This window comes from Acinonyx jubatus, chromosome D4, assembly GCF_027475565.1.
Source record: "Acinonyx jubatus isolate Ajub_Pintada_27869175 chromosome D4, VMU_Ajub_asm_v1.0, whole genome shotgun sequence".
NCBI classification, from domain to species: Eukaryota; Metazoa; Chordata; class Mammalia; order Carnivora; family Felidae; genus Acinonyx; species Acinonyx jubatus.
This window is the reverse complement of record NC_069391.1, coordinates 43,568,326-43,587,708: the sequence shown is the minus strand read 5'-3', so window position 1 is coordinate 43,587,708 and position 19,383 is coordinate 43,568,326. Positions and strand designations below refer to the sequence as shown.

The following is a 19,383-nucleotide window of genomic DNA, read 5'->3' as shown; positions in this document are numbered from 1 at the left end:
TATTTTGTCAAATGCTTTTTCTGCATCTATTGCTAGGATCATATGGTTCTTATCCTTTCTTCTATTAATGTGATATATCACGTTTGATTTGCAAATACTGAACCAGCCCTGCAGTCCAGGAATGAATCCCACTTGATCATGGTGAATAATTCTTTTAATATACTGTTGAATTCGATTTGGTAGTATTTTGTTGAGAATTTTTGCATCCATGTTCATCAGGTATATTGGCCTGTAATTCTCCTTTTCAGTCGGGTCCTTGTCTGGTGTGGGAATCAAGGTAATGCTGGCTTCATAGAATTGAGTCTGGAAGCTTCCCTTCCATTTCTGTTTTTGGAATAGGTTGAGAAGAATAGGTATTAACTTTGCTTTAAATGGCTGGTAGAATTCTCCTGGGAAGCCATCTGACCAGGACTCATGTTTTTGGGAGATATCTTGATAACTGATTCAATTTTGTCGCTGATTATGGGTCTGTTTAAATTTTCTGTTTGTTCCTGTTTGAGTTTTGGTAGTGTGTAAGTGTCTAGGAATTTGTCCATTTCTTCCAGATTGTCCAGTTCGTTGGCATATAATTTTTCATAATATTCTCTAATAATTGTTTGTATTTCTGTGGTGTTGGTTATGATCTGTCCTCTTTCATTTGTGATTTTATCTATTTGGGTCCTCTCTTTTCTTTTTGATTAATCTGGCTATTCATTGATCTGTTCTATATTCATTGATCTGTTCTGTGTTACTGGATTCTATATTTTTTATTTCTGCTCTAGTCTTTGTTATTTCTTTTCCTCTGCGGGCTTTGGGCTTTCTTTGCCACGGCCTTTCTAGTTCCTTTAGGTGTGAGTTTAGATTGTGTATTTGGGACTTTTCTTGATTCTTGAGATAGGCCTGAATTGCAATATATTTTCCTCCTAGGACTGCTTTTGCTGCATCCCAAAGGGTTTGGATGGTCATTTTTTCATTTTCATTTGCTTTCATATATTTTTTAATTTCTTTAATTTCCTGGTTGGCCCGTTCATTCTTTAGTAGGATGTTCTTTAACCTCCATGTATTTGGGGGACTTTCCAAATTTTTCCTTGTGGTTGATTTCAAGTTTCCTAGTGTTGTGATCTAAAAATATGCATGGTATGTATGATCTCAGTCATTTTATATTTGTTGAGGGCTGTTTGGTGACCCTGTATGTGATCTATTTTGGAAAATGTTTCATGTGTACTCGAGAAGAATGTATATTCTGCTGCTTTGGGAGGAAAAGTTCTGAATGTATCTGTTAAGTCCATCTGTTCCAATTGTAAGGGTTAAATTGTAGTGTAGGGCTAACCTGTAGCCTTAAGAAATAACAGCTTTGTTTTAACACTGTAGATTAAGAGATAACAGCCTTGTCCTATCAATCAAGGGAACAAAAGTTCAAGGAAAATAAATTGGATTAGTGTTTGATTGGATTGGGGCAAGGGCATGTCTGAACTGTTTCCATCCCCATCTGGGAACTATGTCTTTGTTTTGTTCCCAGGTGATGATAAGACGATGTGGTCTATGTGGTCGACTCTAAAAACTCTGTACCCCTGCTGTTAGAGATGCACTCTGGTCTAGAGTGTCAGTCCTGATCGTTTGGCCTTGCCTCTCATTGCAATAAACTTTGTTGTGACTGTCACTGGTGCCCATAGCATTTTGTTTCAGGAGTTGTGTGGATGCAACACAATGTGTCATTCAAAGCCGTTGTTTCCTTATTGATTTTCTGCCTAGATGATCTGTCTATTGTTGTAAGTGGAGTATTAAAGTCCCATACAATCATGTTATTGTGTATAAATTTATTTATGTTTGTGATTAATTTATATTATTTGGGTACTTCAGCATTGGGGACATAAACATTTATAATTGTTAGCTCTTCTTGATGGATAGACCTCTTACTTTTGATATAATGCCCTTCTTCATCTCTTGTTACAGACTTTGTTTTAAAATCTAGTTTGTCTGATATAACTATGGCTACTCTGGCTTTCTTTTGATGCCCAGTAGCATGATAGATGGATTTCCTCACTTTCAACCTGCAGATGTCCTCAGGTTTAAGATGGGTCTCTTGTAAGTAGCATATAGATGGGTCTTATTTTTTTACCCATTCTGATACCCCTGTATCTTTTGATTGGAGTATTTAATCCATTTACATTTAGAGTGATTATTCAAAGATACAGATTTAGTGTCATTGTGTTATCTGTAGGTTTCAAGCTTGTGGTGATGCCTCTGGTCTTTTGTAATCTTTACTGCTTTCCACTCACAGAGTCCCTCTTAGGATCTCCTGCAGGGCTGGTTTAGTGGTCAGGAACACCTTTCGTTTCTGTTTGTCTGGAATAGCCTTTATCTCTTCTTCTATTCTGAAAGACAGCCTTGCTGGATAAAGGATTCTTGGCTGCATATTTTTCCTCTTCAGCACATTGAGTATTTATTTCCTGCCACTCCCTTCTGGCCTGCCAAGTTTCAGTGGACAGGTCTGCTACTACCCTTATGTGTCTACCCTTGGTGGTTAATGCTTGTTTGTCCCTAGCTGCTTTCAATATTCTCTCTTTATCTTTGTATTTTGCCAGTTTCACTATATGTCATGGTGTTGATCTGTTTTTGTTGATTTTGAAGGGAGTTCTCTGTGACTCCTAGACTTGGATGTCTGTTTCCTTCCCCAGATTAGGGAAGTTTTCAGGTGTAATTTGTTCAAATAAACCTTCTGCCCCTTTCTCTCTCTCCTTCTTCTTCTGGAAGTCCTATTATATGGATGTTATTTCATTTCATTGACTCACTTAAGTCTCTAATTCTCCCCTTGTGGTCTCATAATTTCTTTTCCCTCTTTTTTCAGCTTAATCATTTTCCATAATTTTACCTTCACTTCTTCTCTCCTCTGCTTCTTCCATCTTTGCTGTCACTGTATCTAGTTTATTTTGCATCTCAGTTATTTCTTGATTCATTGTGACTATTTCTTACATTTTTGATATCTGCAGCAATAGATTCTCTGCTGTCTTCGATGCTTTTTTCAAGCCCAGCTATTAGTCTTATGACTGTTACTTTAAACTGTTCAGATATATTGTTTGTATCTGTTAAGAGCAATTCTCTAGCTGTCATTTCTTCCTGGGTTGTCTTTTGAAGAGAATTCTCCTGTTTCAACATTTTGGCTACATTTCTGGCTTTTACATGTTTTAACAGCTTGTTATGTCTTCCATCTGCAAGTTACTACGATATTAAAGAGGGATAATACACTGGCCAGGGCCAGGCACTTCAGGAAGTGTTTTTGGAGTGTGTTGAGTGCACTCTTGTGTTGTGTATTTGGCTGCTGTACCCACTGGTCAGTCTTCTACAAAGCTCCTCCTTACTTGTGGTGTGGATTGTTTGGACCTTCCACCAAGTGTGCTTTGATTTGTTCGTTGAAGTAACTCTGGAAGAAAGGAAAAGGTGGGGAACCTGATCCCATAGAAAGTGAAAAATGAAAAAGGTGAAAAAAAAAAAGACCAAATAGAGAATCAAAGAAACTATAAGGCTTAATCCAGAGAGAGAGAGGAAGGAAAATAAAGATGGAGCTTTATAAAAAGTGTAAAAAGAATAAAAATGCCTGAAAAAAATACATATATATATATATGTATATAAAATAAGAATTGACCAAAAATCAAATCAGAAACTATGATCCTGATTCCAAAGGAAAAAAAGAAGAGGGTAGAAAGAAAAAAGAGAGGAAAAAAAAAAAAGAAAAACAGACTAACATACAAAGCCACAAGATAGTTGTCTGTTGGTGTCTGGGACCAGTGGCTGTGCTCGTCTGGAGGAGGGACTGTCTAGTTCAGTCAGTGTCATTCCCACTCCAGTAGGTGAGCAGTTGCCAGATTGCTAGACACGAGGGGCGGGTCTGGTGTAAACCAGTCCCGCCTCCACTGGGGGCAAGTGTTCTGTTCCCTCAATCCCCACTGTGTTGGTGATGAGGAGAAAAATGGCAACACCCCAGTCTCTCCTCCCTGGACTGGGTTTCTCAAACCATGCTGTTCAGGCAGCCCTTACAGAATAGTGCTGGTGGTCAGCCTGTTCTCCACAGTCTCCCGCACCTCTTAGGCTCTTGGCTAAGATTCAGAACCTGATGTCTTAAGGGGCCCTGTACCAGATGGATTCCATTTTGGTGTAGCAACACTCAGCCCTGCTGGCGCCTGAAGGGTCTTTTGTCCTTGGTGGGGCCATAGACCCTCTTCCCACAGTATTGGAGGAAGGAGACTGTTACCTCTCAGCATGCCCCTGAGATTGCTACTGTGCCCTGGGGCCAGCTCCCTCTTCCCCCCCAGGCTTGCGTACATGGAAGCTGCAGTGACTTCAGTCTGGCGAAATTTGCACACTTTTGAAAGCTCCTATCTTTGATCTTCAATTCCTAAGGCTGTTTGCAAAGTAGAAACTGGCACTCTCAGTATTTTTTTTCCCCAGTCCATGGTCCAGAGAAGTTTTTCTCTTGTACTAGCACAATACCACAATCCACAGCCTTTCTTTCTCTCCGTTTTGTTTCTCCACAGAAGGGGCTCCTTCCCCTCTGTGCCTACGCTGTTTTATCTTCCCCAGTTCACATAATGCATCTGTGTCCTGCTGAGCTGTCTCCCTTACCTGTGGAGACTTTTCTGTCACTCCACAGATTGATTTCCTTAGTGTTCCAAGTGTTCTGACCTCAATACAGCTGTGTTTGAGGGAAGGGAAGGGAAGGGAAATCCCCGTAACCCTACTTCTCTGCCATCTTAACTCCTCTAAAATTTTAAATTTTAAAGGAATGTACTATCTAATTGCCGGGGTCCAGCCCCAGCAGATCCAGGGATTCCCGAAGGATGAATGGCGCCGGTGAAAAAATAAAAAATGGACACAGACAACAGCAGTGTGTTTGACTGGCCGCTTTATCGTGGCAAATGTGGCATTATATTTGTTAGCAATTTCCTTGTAGCATGCGTCATCTATTTTTCTGGCATTACCTAATTCTAAAAATGTTCCTATGTGTAATCACCCATTAAGGAACAACATGGTTATTTTCTTGTAATGTTCCCTCCTGCCCTTTGCTTATTGATTAATTTCTTCACATTATTTCATTATGTATCTACGTTTATCTATAATCTATAAAGCATTTGCTTTGCTATTTTCATGAAAGGTCCTCTATCTCTCAATACCTCAAGTGGAACACTTACAGGGACAGGACTTCTTAATTGTTTTTTTGAACCATTTGCGGTATAAGGAACAAAAGTTTTTGCTTTGGTCTGGGGTGCCGGGAGGGAGCCAAGAGGACCCTGGGAACCCACGCCTCATGTGTTCCCAGAGAGACAATGTATACCTAGGAACTAATGAACCATTCTGTACCTTAACCCACCAGGTCCAATCATCATCTTGAATGTCTCCTGGGGGCCAGGTGGGCCTAGGGTTGGAGTAACTTGTATCCATAGATACACTCCTTTGTTGCCGGAGTGGGGCTTTCAAATCCATTTGTTCCCTCCTTGGCTGGGAAATATATGGGGTCATCCTTCATTTAGGTAGAGGAGTCTTTATAGGGGGTGGCAAGGGCGAGATGCAGGGCTGCATGATTTTCTTGGGGTATCTTCTTTCTTTCCCCAGTGGTTCTTTTCCCTGGGGGCATGTCGTGGGCAATTCACCAACAGACAATTCCCCCAGGTACTTTGATTGGTAGGGGGGGCTGCCCTGACCAATGCTAAGGCCAAATTACATAAAAGCAGGAGTACAAGAAGCTTCACTGTCGGTGGGCCGCCCTGCAGTCCCGATCCATCCACCGTCTGGGCCCTGCCATCAGGCTGGTTGGAGAGCTTGGCTGCCGGCATCTATTGTTCATAGAATTTTAAATGTTAAAGACTTTTATTTAATATGTCCTATTTTGGGAATTCAAAAATGTAAGGAATACTTTACAAATTAAATGTAATTTTAATTTTTAAAAAATAATCTCTTTGCTGTCATAACAGTACTAGAGGTATAGTGTTTTTCTAGTTTACTAAAACTAAAATCATGTTTTTCATTTAGATACCACCTGGAACAGCAAGACCAGGCTCTCGTGGTGGTACCATTGGGACAGGGGGAGTTCTGTCTTCTCAAATCAAAGTTGCTGATCGTCCTGTAACACAACAAGGTTTGAGTGGAATGAAAACTGGAATGAAAGGTATCTCTTTTAAAAAGACGAGTATATTTTGTATAAGAAGTATCACAGTACCATATTACTGGGGGAACCTGGGTGGCTCAGTTGGTTACTAGTGTCTGTCTTCAGCTCAGGTCATGATGTTGCGGTTTGTGAGTTCAAGCCCCGTGTTGGGGTTGCTGCTGTTACATGGAGCCCGCTTAGGATCCTCTGTCCACCCCCTCCTCAGCCCCTCCCCAACTTGAGGTCTCTCAAAAATAAACAAACACTAAAAAAAAAAATAGTATTGCAGTACCATATTAGTTAGCCAAGAAGTATAAAGAGGCCATTTTATTCAATTTTTATTCCTTGATTCACAAAATTATGGTGATGGTTAAATAAAAGTGCTGTGAAAATACACTGTGAACTTTAATCTTCATTTTTCTAAATATGGAGCTTTACTATAACTTGAAGAAATTTGAAATAATTTGAAGAAAAGCTCAGGAATGAAAATTAGGTTTCTAGTACTACATAGAAATATTCTGAAATATTTTTTGATTGTTTCCATATCAAAATGACACTATTAAGGTATTTGTGTATTTATGATAAATGACTCAAGAAGTGTTACTTTTCTAATAATTAATAATCCATTATAATATGTAACTTCTTAAGTAAGGAATTGAAGGTAACACAGTTTTTTACTGCATCTTTCCTTAGGCCTATGTATGTGTTTAAAAAAGCATAATGGTACACTTATGATTCAAAAATTGGTCTGTGATACATACAAATCAAAGCATGGTAAACTGCTTTATAATGAGTTTTTTATTTTCTGTATTTGTGACAGATGACTTATCAGGGATGAAGATATTCTACTGGGACAAAATTAATTATAAGATATGATGCTACCTTTTGTAATATAGTATGCCATGCCTTTCAGGAGACTTAAATTTTTTTACTTTATTATAATACCACTTAGCTCACTAAATATTAAAAAACAATTATTTAGGGGTATGTGGGTGGCTCAGTTGGTTAGCATCTGACTTCGGCTCAGGTCATGATATCACGGTTTGTGAGTTTGTGGGTTTGAGTGCTCTCTGCTGTTAGTGAAGAGTCCACTTTGGATCCTCTGTCCTCTCTTTGCCCCTCTCCCACTGGTTCCCCCTCTCTCTCTCAAAATAAATAAACTTAAAAAAAAAAACAACACAATTTTTTAGAAATGCTTGCTTGATATCAATACTGTGAAGAAATGTCAAAATTATATCATTGTCTAGTCTTCTCTCCCTCTTCTGATCATAGACCTCACAGTTACTACTCTCTATCCTTACTTTTTCCACTTTGCAAGGTCACCTCTCTCAAGTTTTGGACATTTAACCTAGGGGTACTTTCTTAGTCCTGCTGAAATAACTGAAATAAGATCATGTTTCTAAAAAAACGGTCTCTAGGACAAATTATGAAAAATCATAATCTCTTGCATTGAGAAATCCACAGTCTAAATCTTCACTGTGCTTTATGATAGTTAATAGCTACTTGTAGCTATTTAAATTTAATAATTAAAATTAAATAAAAGATTCAGTTCTCTGCTATCATCAGCCACATTTCAGGTGTTTAATAATTCCAAGTAGCTGCTTTATTGGACAGTGTTGGTATAGAATATTTCCATTGTTGCAAAAAGTTCTATTGGATAACCCTGTTCTAGACTTTTAAAAAAATATTTATTTATTTTGAGGGAGAAACAGATTGAGAGAGACTGCAGGGGTGGGGAAGAGAGAGAGAGAGAGAGAGAGAGAGAGAGAGAGAGAGAGAGAGAATCTCAAGCAGGCTCTGCACATGCTCACGAACCATGAGATCATGACCTGGGCTGAAATCAAGAGTCAGCCACTTGACTTGTTGAGCCACCCTGGTGTGCCTAGACTTTCTTAGATTGAGTTTGCATTCAGTTAACCTGACCTGTAGAGTGTACTTCCTGTCTTAACACCCCTACCTTTAGTCCCATTTTTGTGATCTTAATTCAAGTTTCCATTATGTTATGATGCTAAGATATTAGTTCTCTTTTCCATTTTTTTTTTAAGCAGGCTCCACGCTCAACATGGGGCTTGAACTCATGACCCTTAAGATGACAAGTCATGTGCTTTACCAACAGAGCCAGCCAGGCACCCCAGTTGTCTTTTCAATTGATTCAGTCTGTCATCTTGATTATCAGATTTATTGGGGCATAAATAAGGACTCAACAGAATTGTGGAGTGTAATTGTGGTTGTGCTTTGGCTTTACTATTTTGGTGGTATTTCCAAACTGAACACTAATAATTAAAAAAAATTTTTTTAGGTCCCCAGAGGCAAATTTTAGACAAATCTTATTATCTTGGACTTCTTCGGTATGTTCAATAAACATTTTTTTTTCCTATGCATGGTCATGAAGTTTTGACGCTGGTGCTTATTAAGATAGTTAGGTGTCTGTTGATTTTTAAGAATTATTTTGTGTTATAATTTCTGGTTAATTTGGCTGTGCTACAAAATATATGAGATAGTACAAATAGGTCGAGATTTTAAATTGTATTTGTTTGCATGTGTGTGAATTAATTTATGTCAAGTTCACTATCATATAATGATAATCATCTTTTATTATGCTTCTTTCACTAACTACTATGAAATATATTATTCATACCACTGAAATGTCATCAGTTGTATCTAATAAGGGAAAATGCATATACTTACAATATTTTAGTGCAGAGTTTTACATGAATGTATAATTGGTCAGTTGCCACAAATGTAACCTAATTTTAATTAATTCATGAAGTTCATTATGTCTCTAAGAATGAAGCTCTAAATTGAGAACTTTTTTCATATTCTTTATCTACCTTTTTTTGCTCAGATGTCCTACTGTTCAGTCTTCATTTTTCTGCTTTATTGTATTTTGTTCTTGGCTCATCATCTATATCTTTGTCTACTATTTCCATTGCATTTAATCCATCCTTCTATCATGTCCTAAAACCTCTGTTTTCTTTTTCATTTCTTCTGCAGTCTTTTGTTTGTCAATTATCAGGATCCTTTATGGGTCTCAAACTTCTAGAAGGCAATAGAGAGAAGTGTAGGTTTTCCCCACCACTCCTTAATGCTAACATCAGCATGAGGCCAGCACTTACATAGCATCTCTTCATATCCAGCCACTTTTTAATCAAAAGAAAGAAGGGATATAGAGCTATTTGTCAGCATTGCATATCCTCACTTTTCCAGGATTTGTGCTTTTGTATCAAAAAAATGGGTCTAGGTATTTTTGTAATTGTTTGACTCTATAGCACTAGTTCTCAACTGTCCATGATTTTTGCCCCCCCAGGGAACATTTGGTGATTTTTGGACATATTTTTGGTTGTCACAGCTAGGGTTGGGGTGTGTGCTACTGACAACTTGACCAGGGATGCTGTTAAGCATTGTACAGTGCATAGGATAGCCCTTCCCCACTGCCAGAGTATCCTTTACTGACCTAAACTGTCAGCAGTGCGGCTTTTGAGAAGCCCCACCTTAGAGAGTAGCAGGAGCTGTGAGGATGACAATTAGGCATCTAGTTGTGTCTATAGATTGTTATTTTGACCAGGCTTACATTCTGGTCCTATTTCATCTTAATGATCAGAGAATCTATTTCAGTTTCTTATCATTTGGGATATGCCTCATTTTAGTCAAACAGGCCACATAAATTGTTTTTCTTTTTTTAGTGAACTTTCACAAAATCATTTATATTATTGTTACACATTTATGAAAAATTTGCTTGACTAGAAAGGCTCTTTTCTGGATTAGGATTATTGCTGACTTTTTTATTTCTTTCCATTTAGAAGTAAAATAAGTGAACTTACAACGGAAATTAATAAACTTCAGAAAGAAATAGAAATGTACAATCAAGAGAATTCAGTATATTTGTCATATGAAAAGAGGTGAGTAGTTTTGCAGTTAAAATTATGCAAGGTCTTTTTAAGAGCAATATTCAATGTAATATGCTTCAGAAGTTTAATACCAAATTTGTAATTATACATAATGTTTATAATGTTCTTCTTATTTAGGCATTTATGAATGTATTTGTTTTATGCTTACAGAGCTGAGACATTAGCTGTTGAAATCAAAGAGTTTCAAGGACAACTAGCAGACTACAATATGGTATTCGCCCTTTTCTGAGATTTTTTTTGAATATTTCCATTGTTTTTTACCACTTTAAAAATATATTATTTTAGATACTAAATTATACATGAATATATGCTTACGGTGAAAGATTGTAACAAGGGAGAGTATAGAGATTAAAGCCTTCCTTTGCTTTTCCCTCATTTTTCTCACCAGAAATCATTTGGCCTAACAGATATGTATTCTTCCAGTCTTAAGAAAATACATTTACTTGCAGATACATATTTTCCCTAACAGTATTAAAATAATCATTTTAAAAGTAGCTAAAATTTATTGGGTATTAACTGTCATTTCTGTAAAAAAACATTTTATCTCTCTATGGATGGTTTTTATTATGAAATATTAAAAATTTTAATTATGTAGTGCACAGATTCTACCTCCATTTTTATGTTTCATCCAAAATACAGTGGTTGCCTTCTGCCAAAATAGAGTATGTAACATAAACATAGTTCCACCAAGGATTTTTCCTAATGTTTACTTTCTGAAGAAATAATCTCCTTGGCTTTGTTCATAACTGTCACAATCTTTGGGGTGGTCTTGGCCCCATTACACTTTCTAGTGTCAGAATTTTCTTTCTTCTAACTCTGTAGGTGCTCTAGACGGCAATGGCATTTGGTCTTAAAGGGGAAAACTTTTATCTCACTTCTGTTAAAAAATAGTGTTACATAAAACAAAAAACATTCTATCATAATGGTTGGGTAAATTATGCTATACCTACTTGATATTGTTATATTGTACTTATAAACAAATTTTGCTGCTTATGGAATACTGTACTTCTCAAATCTGTTTAACTGTATAATCCATAATGAACATTTTGTAGAGCCTAGTATTCAATACAGATTTTTTTTTTAGTAAATGTTTTGTTCTAAATATGAGGAAGTTTTTTATAAAATATGAAATGACATTAGATAAAATCATTTAGCTGTACTGGAATGCATTAGGTAAATTACTTATGTAAAGATATTAATAATGTGTGAAATATGTTGTTTGCAGGTATAATGACCTAACAACTGATACAGGGAAAACATTTAGCTGATATCTAACATATAGTAAGATCTCCAATGTTAGGGTTTATTAGTACTTACTATTCATATCAGAAGTGAAATATTCTATAAACTAATACATAGTACATTAATAAAGCTTGGTGTTTCAGAAAAAATTATACCCAAATAATTTGCTTTTAATAGCCTTCCTATTCATCCATTCATCCATTGATGGACATTTGGGTTCTTTCCATGCTTTGGCTATTGTTGATAGTGCTGCTGTAAACATGGTGGTGCATGTGTCCCTTCGAAACAGCAAACCTGTATCCCTTGTATAAATGCCTAGTAGTTCAATTGCTGGGTGGTAGGGTAGTTCTATTTTTAGTTTTTTGAGTACTGTTTTCCAGAATGGCTGCATCAGCTTGCATTCCCAAGTAGCCTTCCTATTCAAATTCTGGTTCCACAACTTGCTGAATTTCTTTATATGCTATATTTAGAACTATGCATCCCAAAGCAACAGAATATACTTTCTTCTCAAGTGCACATGGAACATTCTCCAAGATAGATCACATACTGGGTCACAAAACAGACCTTCATAAATATACAAGAATTGAGATCCTACCATGCATACTTTCAGACCACAATGCGATGAAGCTTGAAATCAACCACAGGAAAAAGTCTGGAAAACCTTCAAAAGCATGGAGGTTAAAGAACACCCTACTAAAGAATGAATGGGTCAACCAGGCAAGTAGAGAAGAAATTAAGAAATATATGGAAACAAACGAAAATGAAAATACAACAATCCAAACGCTTTGGGATGCAGCGAAGGCAGTCCTGAGAGGAAAATACATTGCAATCCAGGCCTATCTCAAGAAACAAGAAAAATCCCAAATACAAAATCTAACAGCACACCTAAAGGAAATAGAAACAGAGCAGCAAAGACACCCCAAAACCAGCAGAAGAAGAAAGATCACAGCAGGAATAAACAATATAGAATCTAAAAAAACTGTAGAGCAGATCAACGAAACCAAGAGTTGGTTTTTTGAAAAAATAAACAAAATTGATAAACCTCTAGCCAGGTTTCTCAAAAAGAAAAGGGAGATGACCCAAATAGATAAAATTATGAATGAAAATGGGATTATTACAACCAATCCCTCAGAAATACAAGCAGTTATCAGGGAATACTATGAAAAATTATATGCCAACAAATTGGACAACCTGGAAGAAATGGACAAATTCCTAAACACCCACACTCTTCCAAAACTCAATCAGGAGGAAATAGAAAGCTTGAACAGAACAGACCCATAATCAGTGAAGAAATTGAATCAGTTATCAAAAATCTCCCAACAAATAAGAGTCCAGGACCAGATGGCTTCCCAGGGGAGTTCTACCAGACGTTTAAAGCAGAGATAATACCTATCCTTCTCAAGCTATTCCAAAAAATAGAAAGGGAAGGAAAACTTCCAGACTCATTCTATGAAGCTAGTATTACTTTGATTCCTAAACCAGATAGAGACCCAGTAAAAAAAGAGAACTACAGGCCAATATCCCTGATGAATATGGATGCAAAAACTCTCAATAAGATACTAGCAAATCAAATTCAACAGCATATAAAAAGAATTATTCACCATGATCAAGTGGGATTCATTCCTGGGATGCAGGGCTGGTTCAACATTCACAAATCAATCAATGTGATACATCACATTAATAAAAGATAAGAACCATATGATCCTGTCAATCGATGCAGAAAAAGCATTTGACAAAATTCAGCATCCTTTCTTAATAAACACTTTCAAGAAAGTCGGGATAGAAGGAACATACTTAAATATCATGAAAGCCATTTATGAAAAGCCCACAGCTAACATCATCCTCAGTGGGGAAAAACTGAGAGCTTTTTCCCTGAGATCAGGAACACGACAGAGATGTCCACTCTTCACCACTGTTGTTTAACATAATGTTGGAAGTTCTCGCATCAGCAATCAGACGACAAAAGGAAATCAAAGGCATCAAAATTGGCAAAGATGAAGTTAAGCTTTCACTTTTTGCAGATGACACGATATTATACATCGAAAATCCGATAGACTCCACCAAAAGTCTGCTAGAACTGATACATGAATTCAGCAAAGTCACAGGATACAAAATCCATGTACAGAAATCAGTTGCATTCTTATACACTAATAATGAAGCAACAGAAAGACAAATAAAGAAACTGATCCCATTCACAATTGCACCAAGAAGCATAAAATACCTAGGAATAAATCTAACCAAAGATGTAAAAGATCTGTATGCTGAAAACTATAGAAAGCTTATGAAGGAAATTGAAGAAGATATAAAGAAATGGAAAAACATTCCGTGCTCATGGGTTGGAAGAATAAATATTGTCAAAATATCAATACTACCCAAAGCTATCTACACATTCAATGAAATCCCAATCAAAATTGCACCAGCATTCTTCTCGAAGCTAGAACAAGCAATCCTAAAATTTGTATGGAACCACAAAAGGCCCTGAATACCAAAGTAATTTTGAAGAAGAAGACCAAAGCAGGAGGCATCACAATCCCAGACTTTAGCCTCTACTACAAAGCTGTAATTATCAAGACAGCATGGTATTGGCACAAACACAGACACATAGACCAATGGAATAGAATAGAAACCCCAGAACTAGACCCACAAAAGTATGGCCAACTAATCTTTGACAAAGCAGGAAAGAATATCCAATGGAAAAAAGACAGTCTCTTTAACAAATGGTGCTGGGAGAACTGGACAGCAACATGCAGAAGGTTGAAACTAGACCACTTTCTCACACCATTCACAAAAATAAACTCAAAATGGATAAAGGACCTGAATGTGAGACAAGAAACCATCAAAACCCTAGAGGAGAAAGACCTCTCTGACATCAGTCGTAGCAATTTCTTACTTGACACATCCCCAAAGGCAAGGGAATTAAAAGCGAAAATGAATTACTGGGACCTTATGAAGATAAAAAGCTTCTGCACAGCAAAGGAAACAACCAACAAAACTAAAAGGCAACCGACAGAATGGGAAAAGATATTTGCAAATGACATATCGGACAAAGGGCTAGTATCCAAAATCTATAAAGAGCTCACCAAACTCCACACCCGAAAAACAAATAACCCAGTGAAGAAATGGGCAGAAAACATGAATAGACACTTCTGTAAAGAAGACATCCGGAAGGCCAACAGGCACATGAAAAGATGCTCAACATCACTCCTCATCAGGGAAATACAAATCAAAACCACACTCAGATATCACCTCACGCCAGTCAGAGTGGCCAAAATGAACCAATCAGGAGACTATAGATGCTGGAGAGGATGTGGAGAAACGGGAACCCTCTTGCACTGTTGGTGGGAATGGAAACTGATGCAGCCACTCTGGAAAACAGCATGGAGTTTCCTCAAAAAATTAAAAATAGACCTACCCTATGACCCAGCAGTAGCACTGCTAGGAATTTACCCAGGGAATACAGGAGTACTGTTGCATAGGGGCACTTGTACCCCAATGTTTATAGCAGCACTCTCAACAATAGCCTTTCTCTTATGGAAAGAGCCTAAATGTCCATCAACTGATGAATGAATAAAGAAATTGTGGTTTATATACACAATGGAGGACTACGTGGCAATGAGAAAGAATGAAATATGGCCCTTTGTAGCAACATGGATGGAACTGGAGAGTGTGATGCTAAGTGAAATAAGCCATACAGAGAAAGACAGATACCATATGTTTTCACTCTTATGTGGATCCTGAGAAACTTAACAGAAACCCATGGGGGAGGGGAAGGAAAAAAAAAAAAAAGAGGTTAGAGTGGGAGAGAACCAAAGCATAAGAGACTCTTAAAAACTGAGAACAAACTGAGGGTTGACGGGGGGTGGGAGATGGGTATTGAAGAGGGCATTTTTTGGGATGAGCACTGGGTGTTGTATGGAAACCAATTTGACAGTAAATTTCATAAAAAAATTAAAAAAAATAAATTTCTTTATCTGAAAAATGCGGATAATATCTACTTTAGAGAGTAATTGTTAAAATTAAGTGATACATATAATGGGTCCAGAACAATGTTTGGTGGAAGGCAAATATGTTAGCAATTGCTATCATTGCCTAACTTTTTGAAGGAAGCTTACCTGGTGTTGTGTTTGTGCCTTACCTTGTTGGCTTTTGTTGTTGTTGTTGTTGTTGTTGTTTTTAATTTTTAGAAGACCAAGAAAATCATTTTGTATTCTCACTGGTATAAATTTGTAAATCTGTTAATAGGCTCTCTGCTGCAGAAAAGAGAGTGACCGACATTCCCCAAACTTTTTGTCTTCTTTAGACACTCCTTTTAAAGTGAAACATCTTTTCAAAGCAGGCAAAGCTCACTTTGCCACCCTAAAAATGTGACTGGCCAAATGCATAGTGTATACTTAGGTAGCTCAATATTTGTTTTTATCTTAGAAGATAAAATACACTATAAACAGTAGCCAAATTATGGAAAGAGCCCAAATGTCCATTGACTGACAAATGGATAAAGAAGATGTGATATATATATGCAATGGAGTATTATTTAGAGATCAAAAAGAATGAAATCATGGGGCATCCGGGTGGCTCAGTCAGTTAAGCATTGGACTTCAGCTCAGGTCATGATCTCGTGGTTCATGAGATCGAGCCCCACATTGGGCTCTGTGCTGACAGCTCAGAGTTTGCAGCCTGCTTCGGACTCTGTGTCTCCCTCTCTCTCTGTCCTTGCCCACTCACACACACTCTCTCTCTCTGTCTCTCAAAAATAAAATAAAACATTAAAAAATTTTTTAGGGGCGCCTGGGTGGCTCAGTCGGTTAAGCATCCGACTTCGGCTCAGGTCATGATCTCACGGTCCGTGAGTTCAAGCCCCGCGTCATGCTCTGTGCTGACCGCTCAGAGCCTGGAGCCTGTTTCGGATTCTGTGTCTCCCTCCCTCTCTGACCCTCCCCCACTCATGCTCTGTTTCTCTCTGTCTCAAAAATAAATAAACGTTAAAAAAAAAATTTTTTTCTTAAATAAAAAAAAATTTTTTTTAAAAAGAATGAAATCATGCCATTTGCAACAACATAGATAGAACTAGAGTGTATTATGCAAAGCGACATAAGTCAGTCAGAGAAAGATAAATATCATATGATTTCATTCATATGTAGGATTTAAGAAACAATAGATAGAACATAGGGGAAAGGAAGGAAAAATAAGATAAAAACAGAGAGGGAGGCACGTCATAAGAAACTCTTAAATACAGAGAACAAACTGAGGGTTGTTGGAGGGGTGTTGGCTGGAGGGATGGACTAAATGGGTGATGAGCATTAGGAGGGCACTTTTTGGGATGAGCACTGGGAATTATATTTAAGTGATGAATCACTAAATTCTGCTCCTGAAACCATTACTACACTATATGTTAACTGGCTTGGATTTAAATAAAATTAAAAATAATAATAAAATTAAAAAAGATAAAATATTTAGAAGTAATAATAATTAAATGACTACTCATTGTTTTAAGATTGAATACCTATTTATGAATTATAGAGAAAATTTATGAAGACTAACAATGTTTTTTTTTGTATCTTTGTTTTTAGTTGGTAGATAAACTTAATACCAATACTGAAATGGAAGAAGTAATGAATGATTACAACATGGTAAGAAAATTTAAAAGTATAAGTAATAGATTTACATAGATCATACCACCCAAAACAAAGCATTTATATCTAGAAATAGTTTGATAAAACCTTACACACTTTACAGATAGGTATTACTTTGATCATAAATATTTCTATTATAGTTGACTTCCCTTAGTTGCATTTTTTTCCATTAAAGATTTTAAAGTAATCTCGATACCCAGTGTGGGGTCCAACTCACAACACCAAGGTCAAGAGTTGCATGCTTTACCAACTGAGCCAGCCAGTGGCCCCTTAGTTGCTCTTTTTAAATTTCTTCCTATTGGTCATATCTCCCTAGTAGATGCTTTATTATCTTTCTACAAGGCCATGTTTGAATTGGTCTCACACACAGCGTTAGTTAGGGAGTCTTGTCTATATTTCCTTACATATAAATTAGTTTGCAATACTTTTGGTTCAGTATTTGCACAAAAGGAACTGACTACTCACTGGAAATACAGTTGCACTTTTACAAAGTTTTATAAGAAAGAGAGAAAAGTCAATAATTATGTAATGCCAGACATAATACTACTTTTTGATTGATAAATGATACTTTGTGTTCAGTGTTCTTAGATTCTTTGGTAGACGACAAAAGGATAGAAGCTAACTTATTTTGATTATAAACATTTAGGAGAAACTAACATACATATAGCTTATAGTTTATATAACTTATAATTTCTTTATATAACTTTTATATAGTTTATAATATGGCTTAGAGCTTATACAGTCAGACTATTCTGTGAAAGCATAGAATTTATAAAATGACTTTCTAAATTAGAGTTCTAAAAACATGATAATTTCGTGAAATTAGTCTTAACTTTAGAACACAGGAAAATTCCCAACTTAAATATATATATACAGATATATTTATATTTATATAGATTTATATAAATCTATGTATAATCCTATATATATTGGATTTTATTTTTGAGTAATCTCTGCACCCAGTGTGGGCCTTGAACTCAAAACCCCAAGATGAAGAGTCATGCACTCTACCCACTAAGCCAGCTGGGCGCCACTAAAAGTTTATTTTTCATGCCAAATGTAAAATGTGAAAACCTCTTTATGTGTTTTGTCAGTTGTTTGGGATAGGTCAAAATTCTAGGCTGAATATGCACAGGTAGAGTCACATAGGAGTACTCAGGGTAAAATTCTGAATAATTTAAGAATAAAACTTGCGTTGGCCCTTAATTCAGCATATTACTAATCAACTGTTGAACAGCCAATAAATATTAGATTCTGTTTACATAAATTAAGTTTACGTTGGATTATTTGATAGATCACTAAAGAACAGTGAATATTTTTGGTTTGAGATTACAATGCCTGTGAAAAAGACTTCCTTTTCCAGGGGTTGTAGTTCGTTCAGTGAAATAAGTACTGTATTTTTTTTTTTTTAAACTTTGACAGTGGCGTTAGGATTATGATAATCTCTCAAATTGTTTATGACCAGCATACCTTTTAAAGAAGTAGCTCAGTTGAATGGTAATTTTTATCACTAACTTCTGTGTTAACTCTTTATTCAGCTTAAAGCTCAAAATGATCGAGAAACACAAAGTATGGATATCATATTTACTGAAAGACAAGCGTAAGTACAATACATGTGGAAATCAAACATTTACAAGTGAACTGTATTAGGCAATTTAACTTTGGAGTCCTTTATTTCCTTATAAATTTTCTCGTTTTCCTCTGTTACTTTTTTTATTTTAAAAATTTGAATATTTGCAAAACAGATTTTATTGTTTATATATTTGTTATCTTCATTTACCACTAAGAAGCCAAATCCTGTATAAATAAAATAACTACATAGATTAGATAAATACAATTTCTGTTTTAAGTACTTTAAAATCTAAGATGGATGAGAACATCTCCATCTCTGCCACTTTTAATTTTATTAATTTTATTTTATTTTTAATTTTTTTAAGGTTTATTTATTTTGAAAGAGGACATGAACAGGGGAGGGGCAGAGAGAGAGAGAGAGAGAGAGAGAGAGAGAATCCCAAGCAGGCTCTGCTGTGTCAGCGCAGAGCCTCACTCAGGCTTGGTCTCAGGAACTGCGAGAGCACGACCTGAGCCAATATCAAGAGTCAGATGTTCAACCAGCTGAGCACCCAGGTGCCCCTACCACTTGTAATTTTAACCTGAGCTTTTTAACTATTTTGAATTTTGATATTTAAGTCCCAGCCTAATAAAAGGGACATTATTAGTGGGCTATTTATATTATTTCATTATTCAATTATTAGTTTATAATTAATAGTTATATTAATGCATATATATATCTATATCTATATATGGATCTTTATATATAACATGTTTAAAGAACATGTGGCAGTGACAGCAATGTCTACAAAGATGTGATGTGGTTATCTTAGTCCGTTTGGGATGCTATAACAAAATACCATAAACTTAGTATTTTATAAACAACCAGAATTTGTTGCTCACAGTTCTAGAGGCTGACAAGACCAAGCTCAAG

General features: G+C 36.4%; 1 protein-coding gene across 2 annotated transcripts in view; it reads left to right on the top strand.

The window, feature by feature from the left end:
* Positions 1-19,383, top strand: part of IFT74 (intraflagellar transport 74) — an 88,457-nt gene that overhangs the window by 8,703 nt on the left and 60,371 nt on the right. For both annotated transcript variants that reach the window (XM_053205025.1, XM_015081330.3), the window contains exons 3-8: positions 6,004-6,139; positions 8,418-8,466; positions 9,919-10,017; positions 10,177-10,237; positions 16,836-16,895; positions 18,437-18,498. In XM_053205025.1, the coding sequence (XP_053061000.1) occupies positions 6,004-6,139; positions 8,418-8,466; positions 9,919-10,017; positions 10,177-10,237; positions 16,836-16,895; positions 18,437-18,498 (467 nt within the window). The remainder of the gene's footprint in view (positions 1-6,003; positions 6,140-8,417; positions 8,467-9,918; positions 10,018-10,176; positions 10,238-16,835; positions 16,896-18,436; positions 18,499-19,383) is intronic.